Here is a 14,493-nt window from a genome sequence, read left to right as displayed (position 1 = left end):
ACCTTGGGGCAGTCGTGAAGTCCATCCAGAGATGGTATGGAAGGAACTAGCAAAGGGCAGGGACCGAGGCTGGTCCGGCCCCCAGTTAGACCTGGAAGGGAAACGAGGAGGATCCAGAAAGGCAGGCGGAGACCAGGGGAGGACCAAGAGAGGACAGAATCCATTCATTCAGCGAGTACTTATGGAGCCTCCGCTATGTGCCAGGCGCTGGGCTAGGAAGATACAGCAGTGAACAGAATGAGACCCTGAGAAAAAAAAAGAAAGCAAAGAAAATTGAGGGGAGGCTGGTTAATGTCATGAGTCACAGAAAACAGGCGCTGGACCAAGTGGTCTGGAACCCTGGATCCCAGGCCCAGTTCCGCCAGGAGCTAGCTGGGTGGCCCGGGTCTGACAAATTGCTTCTCTCACAGGGCCACAGTTTCCAGTGAAAAAAAAAAGAGGGTCTTGGGGTGGATGCCCTTCCAGGTCTCTGCAGCTCTAAACGCCTGGGCGCCACAGCCCAAAGAGAGCCGCTGTGGGTCTCTGCGGTGGTGAGTGGCAGGTTGGGGCAGACCTGGACCGCGGACCTTGACGCCGAGGCAGGAGGAGGCAGATGGCGAGGCAGATGGAGGCAGTGCGCAAAGACTGCTCACCCGAGGAGCCTGGCGGGGACGGGGAGAGCGAGCAGGCAGCGGCCAGCCAGCCCTGGGAAACTTCCCTGACAAGCGAGACTGGGATGGTGAGGACACAGGCTGAGTAAGCTAGAAAGTGAACTGAGAGAAGAGACATGAGCTGAGACACAGGAGAGATTGGTTTCATTTCCCCTGTGTGCGCAGATGTGCTTTGTAGAGGAAATGCAAAGTACGGTGACTAAGGTGAGCCAGTGCTCAGAAATCGGGGAGGGGGCTTGGGGAAGGAAGCCAATTCTACAGCGGTGGTGCTGGTGAAGAATGAGCTCTGAAGTCAGACAGACCCAAGTTCACATCCCGGCCCCACGCTCCTCTCGCTCTGTGACTTGGAACAAGTTACTGCTTCCAGAGCCTACGTTTCCCCAGCTGTCGAAGGGGAACGAGACATTAAGTACATCGTAGGGGAGGGCACGGAGATGACCCAGCGAGGCAAGGCTCCCAACCAGGGTCAGCGCTCTGTAGATGTTAGCAGCGACTGTGCGCACCCCCTGCCATTATCTCTGGGCAAAGGCAAGGATAACTGGGGGAGCATATCTGCTGGGCACCTTCTGTGGGGGAGAGACCAGAACAAAGGGGAAAGAAAGTAGAAGCAACGGTGAGGGACATGGAAAAGCGGTCCAAAGCACACATTAAGCATGAAAGGCTGGGCACAAGGGGAGACTACATTAAGTTCTTCTAGAAACAGGAAATGCTAGAACGTTGACAGGGGATGGAGGAGAAGTGTCACGGTCAACCAGACTGCAGAAGCAACCCCAGAGAAGCTGGACTCATGACAAGCACACCCAAGGAATCCAACAGTCCTGACCCAGAACACCAAGATGGGCAAGAGGTGATTTTAACAGGACTTGGCAACCAGGACCTCTAAAGGATATACTCAGGGCCAGCTCCATGGGCGTGCAACCTGCGCTCACACAGGAATCTGTGCTCAGAAGGGCTCCACACGGGGTTGAATGCTCTGCTGTCACCACCCTGATGTTCTTAATAAAATCTTCACAAGGGGACAAGCATTTCAATTTTGCACTGGGTCCCACAATTACATAGCCAATCTTGGACACACTGCTAAGATCGTTCGCTGGATTAACACACGCATAATAAAATCTAAGGGCTGAAAGAGAGTAAAGAATTTCCCATTATTATCAGACCAGAATACAATTACTCAAATTCTCACTGAAATCCCAATGTTGACCATGAATATCAAGGACAAAACGTGTAATAGGTAGCCCAATGCCTCGTTCAAACATGCTTTACCCTGAACTTTCTTTAACTGGAAAGAAATCACTCTCGCTTACCCTCGTGGCACTCTGTGTCACCCCTACTACCATCTTCAACTGCAGTCCCTCACTAGTACCTCCTCTATCTCCGTCCCTGGGCCTTGACTGCCTAAAGGTAAGGTCATCTGGTTCATCTATGTATCCTCAAGGTATGGCACATAATGGGCCCGTATAAATCTTTGAGAAAAATGCACAAAAATTTCAAGCGCCCTTCACAATTGCTGATGCAAGTCATGAAATAAACAAGATTTGCCTGACCGGACAGCACAGAGAAAGGCTGCCATATTGCACTTTTTTGCAGCATAAATGCTGATGCCAGCAGGCCCAGTTCCTTAGAACACACCTCTGCCCTCATTAAATAGCTCTAAAGAAAGTCGAGGCTTCCATTTTTGCAATAAAACAGCTATTCTAGGGGCGCCTGGGTGGCACAGCGGTTAAGCGTCTGCCTTCGGCTCAGGGCGTGATCCCGGCGTTATGGGATCGAGCCCCACGTCAGGCTCCTCTGCTGTGAGCCTGCTTCTTCCTCTCCCACTCCCCCTGCTTGTGTTCCCTCTTTCGCTGGCTGTCTCTATCTCTGTCAAATAAATAAATAAAATCTTTAAAAAAAAAAAAAAAACAACCTTTAAAAAAAAAAAAAAAACAGCTATTCTACAAGCACGTCTATTCTAATTACGGACCTGTCCCAGGCTGATGTCATTTCCAGGATTTAGATACCTTGATTCCCACACAGGGCATAGTACAGAGAAGTCACTCAAACATTTGTAGAATAAATCCATCTTAGCATTTCAACTACTATATAATTTATTGATTTTAGTAAGAAATTAACTTTAAAAGTATATACATCCTCAATGGGGAAAGGACAGCCTTTTCAATGGTGTGCTGGGAAAACCAGAAATTCACATGCAAAAGAGTGAAGCAGGACCCTCGTCTTACACCATATACAAAAATTAACTTACAATGCATTAAAGACTGAAACCTAAGACTCCAGACTATAAAACTCCTAGAAGAAACACAGGAGAAAATTTTCATGCCATTGGACTTAGCAATGATTTCTTGTCTATGACACTAACAACATAGGCAAAAAAGTAAAAACAGACAAATGGGACTATAGCAAACTTTAAAAAATTGTGCAAAATACACAAAGGCAACCTATGGAATGGGAGAGAATATCAACAAATCATATATTTCATCAGGGTTAATATCCAGAATATAAAAACAACTCCTACAACTCAGCAACAAAAAATCAAATAATCTAGTATAAAAATGAGCAAAGGACTTGACCAGACATTTCTCCAAAGAAGATATACAAATGGCCAGAAAGTGTAGGAAAAGACACTCAGCAGCACCGATCATCACAGAAACACAAATCAAACTTCACATCCATTAGGACAGCCACTTTTGTCAAAAGAATAGAAAATATTGGGTGCCTGGGTGGCTCAGTTGGTTAAGTGTCCCACTCTTGATTTCGGCTCAGGTCATGATCTCAGGGTTGTGAGATCGAGCCCCACCTTGGGCTCCACATGAGTGGAGCCCGCTTAAGATTCTCTCTCCCTCTGCCTCCCCACCCCCTCACTCTTCCTCTCTAAAAAAGATTAGATTAAAATTAAAATTAAAAAATAAAAAGCTTTAAAAAAAAAAGAGAAAATATAAGCATTGGTGAGAATGTGGAGAAATTAGAACCCTTGCGTACATTTGGTGGGATTATAAAATGGTACACCCACACTGGAAAACAGTATGAAAATACCTCAAAAACTAAAAACAGAAATACCATATAATCCAGCAATCCCACTTCTGGTGAGAACAGGATCACAAAGAGATATTTGTACACCCGTGTCCACTACGGCATGATTTACAGTAAGCAAGAGGTAGAGACAAACTAAATGTCCACCAGAAGATGAACGGATGAAGAAATGTGATCTATCCGTACAATGGAGTACTATACAGTCTTTAAAAAGAAGAAAATCCTGTCACATGTTGCAACGTGGAGGAACCTTGAAGACATTATTCTAAGGAAATAAGCCAGTTACAACAAGACAAATACTGTATGATTCTATTTATATAAGGTGTCAAAGGTGAGGTATCATATTTATAAAGACAAGAAATAGAATGGTGGTTACCAGGGGTTGCGAGGGGGGGAAATGGGAGTGTCTGTTAATGGGCATAATGAGCTATCTTGGGGGTGATGAACATTCTGGAACTGGAAACTGGTAACAGTTGTGCAACCTTGTGAATATACTAAAACCACCACACTACATGCTTTTAAAAAGTGGATTTTATGGTATGTGATTTATATCTCGTTTCTTTTGAAAAGCAACTACGCCTGAGGCACCTGGGTGGCCCAGTTGGCTAAGGATCGGCCTCTTGGTTTTGGCTCAGGTTGTGATCTCAGGGTTGTGAGATCGAGCCCCCGAGTCAGTTCCGCGCTCAGTGGGGAGTCGGCTTGAGATTCTCTCTCTCCTGCCCCTCCCTCTGCTTGTGTGCTCTCTTTCTAAAATAAATAAAATAATTTTTAAAAATAAAAATAAAATAAAAAATAAAAAGCATTAGAAAATGTATAGTTTAATTTTTGACCTATTTCTCCCAAAATTTGTTTTATTCTTGCCAGGATGATTCAGCCAGTCACAAAACCCCGTGAGTCAAGAGTCCCCTCTGTAAGCAGTCTTCTACTGTTTCCCGAGCACACACACCTCAGAGCCGCTCCGGAACCCTGCAGCTGGAAGGAGGGCTGACTTACTCCTTCAGACTCCCTCCCCCAACCATGGTGGAACCTCTGGGCCCAGCTGACTGGTCTCAGGCTGGGTATACGACCAAGCCACGTCTCCCGGAGATTCTTCACTGTGTAAGAGGTTTACACCCTCTCTGTAGGCACAGCTGTAAAATGGGAGGGATGGGAGCTGCCAGTCGCCCCACTCCCCTCCCTCACGGATAAAACTGGCCTGGTGCATGAAACTGACCCTTGGGAACATTCAGACCCCTGCTTCCAGCTCACTCTTGTGGTTAAAGTGAGCCCGTCCATAGGTTCACCTTTTTTGCTCAACTTAGAGCCTGAGCTCTATCATTTGCAAACAAAACTCCTGAGCAATATACCCCCTGAAATCGGTGAGTCAAAACTCCACTAAAACTGCCTCCCCCAACCTTCTGCTCCAGCAGTCTTCTCCCTGAACTCCCGGCCTCTTGAGTCCACCCACCCTATCCCAGCTAGGGGCTCGGTCACAGGGACCGAACAAGTATGGCCCTGCACCTTCCCTGCTTAAAATACAACTGGCCTCCCAATCACACGGGATAAAGCCCTCACTGTCTGCCATTACGGACCCCCATCTGCCCACTACCCCCCTCTCCGGCTGCACTACTCAGCTCCTTTCCTGGGCCATTCCTGTAACCAGACGTTACCAAGCTTTGGCACATGCTGGTTTTTCTGCTCTGGTTACTTTTCCTTGCTTTGTCCATTTGTAAAACATCTACTTCTCCATTCTCCACCTCAAACATCATCTCCTTTGGAAAAGCCACCATTCTCTTAAGCACGGTCACTCCCTACTTCTATCACTGTACCTCACTTTCATAATAACCGTAGTAGAGAAGGCTGGTGCCCCACCCATGACCCCTCGCCCTGACCCGTTCAGTGCCCCCTGGCCTTCCGCCAGCCCAGTGCCCACTTCCAACCGCCAGCACCTGCATTTCTGGGCCTGACTAGCTTCCCCTACTTTGCCCACTCACACGGCAGACTGGAAAGTGCTCGGAGATTAAATGTCCGAACACGCCATCCGTGGAGCTCTCAACCAATGACCGATAAAGGTTGCTGTTTGAAGACCCCAGCTGCCTCACCGAGGGTGTGGATAACCGAGGTGTGTGCTCTGTACAAGTTGCAAGGGGTGGAAACTGGTTTGGTAACTTACCTTTTCCTGGTGCCTTCCCTTTCCTGTCTCCCTCTCCTTCACCTCTCCAATAAACTACTGGCCGTTAGATTCTTTCTCGGGGTCAGCTTCTAAGGCAATACAAACGCCCAGCATTTGCACAGTATTTACCATAGGCCAGACACTATTCCACACAAGCATTCCATCTTCCGAACACTCCCGTAAAAATAACCCAAAATTTAGAGAGGGGGACACTGAGGCATTACAAGGGTAAAAAACTTGCCCAAGGCCTCAGAGCTAGTAAATACATTTAAGATTTTCACATTCTACTGTAACCATATCTTGTCCACTAGACCAAGAGCCTCTTGAGGGAGGTTCCTTTTAATCTTTTTCCATGTCCCCAGCATCTACCAGAACCAGGCATACCAGCACATGTCGATACAAAAAGGTTTTTTCAAGTGCCTGCACTCTGCTCCCCAGACACGTTGTGTGCCTTTCTTGCCTCTGGGCCTTTACTCGAGCAGGGGTCCTGAAACATCTCTCCTCACAACCCTCTTGCCCTTGTCCACACACCCTCACCCCAGCCGCCCACACAGAGAACGGCACCCTCACTGCCGCTGTGGCAGCCAGAATGAGGAATTCTATGGGGCAAGGCAGCCGAGGCCGCGTACGCCCCCTCTAATATCTAATAAACAAACCCAATTACTCAAGACACGAATTAGTGCACCGTTGCCAAGCTGTTCTGTATTTTAACACAAAACATCTGTCTTCTTCCCTGTAACCTTTACTCACACCCAGGTCTCCCCTCTCCTAAATGACTTCCCTCAACCCTGCTTTTCTCCCGAGACACCACCCTTCTTACCAAAGCGCTACAAGCCCTGCCTTCCAGGAGACTGTCAACACCCACCCCAACTTCCGCATCCCCCTGGACCAGCTCTCCCTGGACCTGCTGGGCTTACGCATCTCTATGCCGAGGAAGAGCTTCCTGGAAGCAGCTTCTGGGCTCAGCCTTGAACCTGGAGGAGGCTTCCGAAGGTGGGGTTCAGACCACCTCTGTCCTAACTCCTGACCTCACATTGCACCCTCATCACCCCACACCTCCTCCTCACACTCGCTTCCCAACCTGTGCGCGGCCTCTCCGTGAGGGCGCCAGTCATCCCCCCTCTACCAAAACGAGTCGTCTTTACATTTTCTGATCTTCCTTCTTGCAGCAGCAACTCCAACCCAGAGCAGGCTAACACTTTCCTACTACCTCTCTCACGGCCAGCCACTCCCCGTCCCAAGCACTGGCGCACAGTGTCTGCTCAAAACCCTGGAGGTGGACTCCTGCCTAAAGAATAAAAGCTAAGCCCGCATCGCTGCAGGCAAAGCAGTCTTGCGGGCGGCTGACCTGCCTCCCCACCTCTCCTCTCACTAATCCCCACCTCCAGACCCTCAAAGCCCATCCCAGCACATGACCCGACTCGATCCAACTCCAGTGGGCGCAGGTCTTTCCCATCTTGGGACTTTCGCTCAGGCTACTCCCTCGGCCCGTGATGCTGTCCCCCACCTCGTACCTGAAAGGCTCCTCAAACTTCAAGGACCTGGTGAAAACACCACCTCTGCCACCTTCGCTGATTTGCGGACAGGATTCGAGTGATCCTCAGGGCCTGTCCCCCCCTTTCTCTCCCGGCTCTCCTCTCCTCTCTGGCCTCTTCTTAAGCAGCCACTCTCCACATTGGAGCAAACAAAGGTTCATAATCTAACAGAAAGAGATACCCCTTCCCCCAGCATCCATCTGAGCAAATCTAAGGAAGACTGTTTGGCTCTCCTAGAGTCACATGCCCACCGAGGAAGATATTTTGGCCAATGGAAGATATTGATGAAAGGCCAGAAGACAGGATGAGAAGAGAAGCCAGGGTGCTTCTCCCCCTGCCCAGAGCCTGGCAGCAGCTGCTTCCTCTGTGGACCCCATCCTCATTGAGCCCCCCTGCCATGGTTCTAGTTCCCACAGAAGCTCCTGGATTTTAACATCGCCTCCTCCCGTTGACCCTCCGGCCCTGAGGATGACAGCAGTTTCCTGCTGTTGCTACTCTCTTAACCTCACCATCTTCTGCTTGACGTCTCGTATCTTCCATCACCTATGTAACTAACTCCCTGTATTACAGCCTTTCAGTTGGAAATACTTACAGTGGTTTTTCACCCCGATGGGACCACAACTGATACAGACACGGACAAAGAACAGGCAGGAGCGCAAAAGAAGATGTGGAGAATACAACACCGAGGAATAACCTCTGTCACCGCCTCACAGTCACTGAAGGCTCGCTACGTACCAGGCCCTACTCTAAGTATGAACTCCCCGGATCCTCACATCAACCATGAGCTAGAGGTGCTTCTGTTGTCCCCTATTTACAGATGAGGAAACTGAGGCTCAGAGAGGCTAAATGATTGGCTGTTACAAAGACTGCAGGTAGGCAGAGCTGGGATTCAAACACAGACAGCCGGGCTCCGCAGTGCCAAGCTGAGAGAGTTTCCGGCAGGATGTACTCAACAGCATCAAGTGCTGGTGGGAGAAGAGGTCGGGATAGACGAAGACGGTGAAGCGGCTACTGGATCTTGCAAGAAGGAAGCCACAGGTAAAGTCAGACACCAGACAGCAGGGGGTGGAGGAGTGAGCCAGCAAGACAAGAAGGGCAGGCCATTCTTTCAAAAAGTTTGGCTGGGAAGAAGAGCCACAAAGCAGATGATGAGATGGGGAAGAAGAAAGCCTCACAGCAGAGTTTTCTTTACTCCTGGTTCATTTCACAAGTGAGGGCGACCTGAGCATGTTTAAATATCGATGGACTGAGCCAGGCGAGAGGGAGTGTGAAGACACAGGAATGAATGAGGACGAGGAACAAAGCCAGGTCTCGGAGAGGCCACAAGGGGAAGGCCCCACGGTTCAGGAGCGGCCTAGAATCCTTTCTATGGTACCTGGGGGCAACCAAGAAATGATGGCTATGGATTCAGATCATTCCATAGTCTGGAAAAAGGAAGTTCTTATATGGTGGCTTCTGTCCTCTCATCGGCACAATGGGAGGCTAGAGTAAGGGGAAGGTGTGAGGACAGACAGCAGCCTCAGCTCAGCCATGGTGCACAATGGGAGCCTCTGTGGAAAGAAAGGAGCGCCTGGCACCGCTGAGGCCCCTGCTGGGGTTGGTACCGTGAATCGACACTGGCAGCCATTCTCAAGGTGTGTTCGCGCCCTAGGTGTAGGCAAAAGACCTGAACCCATGGAATGATCCAGGCTGGGTGGAAAGGAAGGAGAGCATGGGAATGGAGGAAAGGAAGCAGCAGGAGGAACTGATGAGATGAGCCATGCAATGTGAAGGACGGATGTGAAGAGAAGCAGTCAGGGACCAGGTGCAGTCAGTACTTGCTAACCGGGAGGAGGGGAAGGCAAGGGACGATGGCATCTGGTGGCATTAACTCAAACCCGAACCATTCTGGGTCTTACAACACAAGGGTGGGGCCAGGGAGAGGAAAGCTGAACTGAGAAAGAGGTCAAGGTGTGTGGAGATGAAGTCCAGAAGCTGATAGTTTTGAAGGTTTGAACAGAGTCCCTTGAGGGGAGGGCATGATTTGAGAAGACAGTGAGTTGAGGTCGAGAGATTTTTTTTTCAAGATTTTATTTATTTATTTGACAGAGAGAGAGAGAGAGAACAAGCAGGGGGAGCAACAGTGGGAGGGGGAGAAGCAGGCTCCCCACTGAGCAGGGAGCCCGAAGCAGGGCTCAATCCCAGGACCCTGAGATCATGACCTGAGCCAAAGGCAGACCCTTAACCGACTGAGCCATGAAAATCTAGAGATTGTAATGAACGAGAAGCAGGGGAGTTAAAAATGACAGGGAACGAGAAGGTCGTGGAAGTCCTGTAAAATGGACGTTTGTTTCTGCTTGTCCCCCATTCCTTCATCCCTCCTTCTGTTAGCAGCATCCTGATTCTGCTTTGGAAACCACCTCCATCCTCCCCAGACACACACGGGGTTTCTAAGATACTAATAATATTCTCTTAAGCAGGAAGGTAGGAGGAACGTGAGTATCTATTATTCTTTAAACTGTATACATACATTTTGTTCTTCAAACGCTTTATATACTTTACGGGTAGATTTCACAATTCAAACAAACAGTCCTACAAAAAATTTCCTTTCTCCGCTCTCTAAAGATAAGGACCTGGTACAAATCTGGGCAATCAGAGTTAACAAAGCTTGGTTTCGGTGCCTGACCCAACTGAGGCTCATGAGACACCAGCCCAGGGCTTTGGCTGGAGCTATCAGGAAAGAGGTACTCTCTTTCTGATGAAGTTGAGAGGCTTATTTGTAGAACATAGCCCTTCGCTAGCTTGAGAATAAAACTAACACAGAAGAAAGCAGAGCCAAGAGACAGAGAGTGATAGACTTCCGAAATCATTTGAATACCTAGTTCCAGCCACTCCTGAAGCGGAATTACCTGGGGCTTTCCAAAAACATAAGCCAGGAAATTTTTTTTTCTGTGCCAGTTTGCATTTGGTTTATGTCCTTTTAATTAAAAGGAAATGAATTTCAGTGGAATAGCCAAATAAAGGATTCTCATTTCAACAGCCCACGTGACCCTTTACAACACGTAAGTCAAATCACGCCCTTCTTCTGCTCAAGACCCTGCAGTGGCACTCAGAGCAAAGGCCAACATTCTCAGGGTGGCCTATGAGGCCCTCCACAATCTGGACCCTCCCCTCTCTGCTGCCGGCCAACAACTCTCCATTGTCCACTCTGCACCAGACATAGTGGCCTCTGGGCTATTCTATAGCACACCAGGCAGATGCCTGCAGGCCTCTGCTTTGGCTGTTCCTTCCAACTGGACACTCCTCCAGACATCCACTCGCTAACTCCCTCCCTCACCTCCTCCGCGTCTCTACTGAAACCTCCAGTTCTCCGGAAGGCCTATCCAAATCCTCCTCCCACAGCCAGTGATCCTGAACCCCCTCCCCAACCTACTTTTTCTCTCTTCCATAGCATTTATTACATAACATAGGACGCACTCACTAAGAAGGACCCAATGAGGGCCGGGGTCTCGAACCCGCTGACTCATCTCAAGTTCCTTGGACCAGTGCCTGTCTCGTGGCAGGCCCTCAAATATGTGAATGAACCAATAAAATGACATGGGCCCCCAGGGAGAAGAGCTTGGTTTGTAAAGGGCAGTGGGGAGAAAGGACGCTGACGCCCATCTCCTGATCCTGATAGTGAAGTGGACAAGGAAAAGACACCTCCATTTTGAAGACTTTGGGAGAAGCAGTCACCAAAGAGGGCAGGAAGCAGACGGAAGAGTTCAGTGAAGGGGTTGAGGACGTGGGAAGGGGTGTTAACCACAGTTGGGGCTTGAGTGGGCTTGGGGTATGAGTGTTAGGAAGCACATAGAAGTTGGAGGCTGAGTCAGGGGAGAAGCAGCCCAGAGTGGTTTGCAGATGAAAGTAAGAAAAGAGTCAGGCTAAGTGGTTTATTTACATTTCAGGTAGAGATGAAGGATGTAGCGACAGAAGGCCTGGCGGGTTCATCTGGCATGAAAAGAATTAGTCCTCACAACCCTTGGGAGAGAGGAAGGATTCTCCCACAACTCTAAGGTTTGAATGATTTTAGAAGTTAGTGGATGAAAAAGCCCATCATATTTGGTGGTTGTTTCCTTCTCCAGCAAGCATCCCAGACACCCCTCAGAAGTGTCTGCTGGACCAAGACACAAGGCTTCCCCGTTCTTGGCAACATCCTGGGTCCAGAAAGCAATTCCCCTCTGCATAATACAGCAACCCCGTGCCATGAGCAGCCTGTCAAACCCTCATTCTCCAAGCCCAGGACTGACTCTGAACCAGGCACCCAGGGTCACAACTCCATTGTCCAAAAAGGCAAGAAAACAGGTTTCTTTTCAAAGACAGATCACAGCACTCAACTTTCCTACCTGTCCTCCAGTGACCCCCATGCTGGCGCACAGGAGAAAGAGGCCAAAGGGAAGGCTTCCTTCCACTGGTCCTGACTCACCTCGGTTGAATGCTAGCTTCTCTCTACAGAAATTTCTCCACGGTTGCTAGAACACACGTGCATGCCAAGATTCAAGGAAAATGTTACTTCCAGTCAGGGAAAGAAACTGCATTACTTAACCTCTAAGGAAAAGTGGCTTACTATAAATCAGGCCCTTGGGAGTGATGTCATTTTGATGCTTCTTACAGCTGTAAGGAGACTCATTAAATATTCAATAATTAATAATAACGGCTTCGACATGGTCTTTCTCACAGAACTGTCCCCCTAAAGGAAGCCAGCAGTAATTAGACTTGGGCCTGACTTCCTGCCCACCAACAAGATCTTAGTGGCTTGGAGCATTTGTCCTCCCTGTATTTATTAGTAAAATGCCCATATTTCTGAGACAGATATCCTCCAAGAATGGATCATTAAGCAAGTATTTAAACCAGTGGGGGCACCTGTCTGGCTCAGTCAGAAGAACACGTGACTCTTGATCTCAGAGTCATGAGTTCGAGGCCCACACTGGGTGTAGCGATTACGAAAGGTAATAACAGTAATAACCATGAATACAAACTTTTTGAAAATAAAAAAAATAGCCATCAGTGGCAGCCAGCATTCAAGACGGCTCCCATATTTATACCTCCTGGTATTTATACCCTCTTCCCACTTTGTACTAGCATTGGTCTGTGTGACAAGCAGAATATGGCAGAATTATGTCCCTTCCAAGATTAGATTATACAAGAGTGTAGCTTGAGTCCTGGGATCTCTTGCTCTCTTAGACCACCTGTTCTGGGGGAAAACTAGCTGCCATGTCAAGCAGCCCTATGAAGAGGAACTAAGGCCTGCCACCAGCCGAGTGAGCGAGCTTGGGAGCTAATCCTCCCCCAACCCAGACTGCAGATGTGACCGAAGCCCTGGTCAACACCTTGACCGCTACCTCAAAAGAGACCTGAGGTCAGAACCACCCAGCTAAGCTGCTCCTACATGATACTGTTGACCCACACACATTATTTTCAGGTGCTAAATTTTGGAGTAATTTGTCACACAGCAATAGATAATTAACTCACTATCCTGAGAAGGAAACAAGGTTTAACTTGGGTCCCTGTCCTACACGCATGTAGGAACCGCTTCTCGGTCTAGAAGAAAGCAACAAATTATTCATTCAGTCACTCAACAACTACTTATTGAATGTCGAATATGCACAAGGTATTTCCAAGCAGCATAACCGTTCATATAGTTTATCAGCTGTAAAATAAAGAGAAATAATCACAAACAGCCCTCCCCCCAACACACACCTCAAACTGCTCAATCCATCCGTGTCGTTAGCTTTTTAAGCCTTTTTGTTCCTAATGCTCTACTCCCCACTCCTGGCTTTCAAAACACTCTTCTAAGAAGGTACAAGTTCCCCTCAATAGGTATTTTGAGTGTTTGGTGCACTAATACTCATTTTTATTGTACCACATGCCCTCCCATCTATGGGGGAAAGAATTAGGTCCTCTGATTCCATGTAATATTGGGACTAGGAGGAATTCATGTAGTATTTTACCGGGAGGAGGGAATCCTGATCACAAGTGTTAAGAACAATTCTAATTTCTGCAATTAGTGAGTAGGTGGGCATCACAGCGCTGAGAGAAGCACAGCTCAAGCTCTGGTCACAGCTGAAACGGAGGGGTAGGGGGATACCGCCCCTCACCCTTCGCCGGACTCTGCTGTCTCTCAAAGCAGCACCAGGATTATGCTGCTCGAAGAAAATCAGGGGCCTCCTTCTGCACAAAGAAGGTCAAAGGGCGAGCTTTCTCTCCATCAACCACAAAACGGGCCTCTGCCAAAGCTAACCAGTGCGGAGGGCCGTCAGAAGTGAACCGAGCCCCAGACAGAAAACCACAGCGAGACGCTCCCCTCGCCGGCTGGGGTCGGAGTCAGGCGACTCCTCAGGGCACACAGCAAACCTAAACAAAGATCACGCCCCACAAATGACTCTGGCAGTAAGACCAAGGCTGCCAGTCCTATCACGTAAAACCATTAACTCCTGCTCCTTTGCAGTCCCAGGAAAGTGGGGGAGCTACAAGTTACCCGGCAGCTCAGCCTTCGGGGATGCACCTGGAGGAACTTGGGACCCCATCCCCGGACACACGCGCCGGGCACCGCACACCCGCCACCGGCCCCAACACGCGGGCAGGACCCCTACCCACCAGCTGTCACCGGCGCCCGCGACCCGTCACGGCCGGCATGCCCGCCCACTCCCGCCGCTCTCCCAGCGGCTGCGACCCTGCGGGGGCGGCAGGGAGGGCCGCGTTTTCCGAAGGCTCTGGGGCCCAGGGCACACCCGCCCCCGGACAGGGGCGCCAGGGTGGGCGCGGCCCCGTGCCCGGAGGGAGCTCCGGGTCCACCATCCCCCCGCGAAAACGAAATGCGCCTCCCGGTCCCCAGCCCCGTGCGCCCCACCTTGTCGCCGAAGCTGCGGGCCATCAGCAGGTCCGGGCTGGGCGTGCTGTCGCCGCCCACGGCCTCCTCGCTGCTGGAGCCGGCCAGCGGGTGCGGCATGTCGAGCAGGGAGTGGGGCCCGGTGGACGGCAGGCCCTTGGGGGGCCCGCCCGACATGGCGCGCACGGCTCGGGAGGCGCCGCCGCCGCTTCCTCCTGTGCCCGCCGCGGCCGGGGCACCCCCAGCGCCCGCGCCCAGGCCCCGCTTCGCGGCCGCGGT

The 14,493-nt window shown here is 49.9% G+C and overlaps 1 protein-coding gene across 2 annotated transcripts in view; it reads right to left on the bottom strand.

The window, feature by feature from the left end:
• Positions 1-14,487, bottom strand: part of SNX30 (sorting nexin family member 30) — a 106,071-nt gene extending 91,584 nt beyond the window's left edge. For both annotated transcript variants that reach the window (XM_034664303.1, XM_034664304.1), the window contains exon 1: positions 14,236-14,487. In XM_034664303.1, the coding sequence (XP_034520194.1) occupies positions 14,236-14,391 (156 nt within the window). In that variant the 5' untranslated portion in view covers positions 14,392-14,487. The remainder of the gene's footprint in view (positions 1-14,235) is intronic.
• Positions 14,488-14,493: the final 6 nt, after the last annotated feature.

This window comes from Ailuropoda melanoleuca, chromosome 7, assembly GCF_002007445.2.
Source record: "Ailuropoda melanoleuca isolate Jingjing chromosome 7, ASM200744v2, whole genome shotgun sequence".
Taxonomy (NCBI): Eukaryota; Metazoa; Chordata; class Mammalia; order Carnivora; family Ursidae; genus Ailuropoda; species Ailuropoda melanoleuca.
The sequence above is the reverse complement of the archived record's forward strand: the minus strand, read 5'-3'. Positions and strand labels throughout refer to the sequence as shown.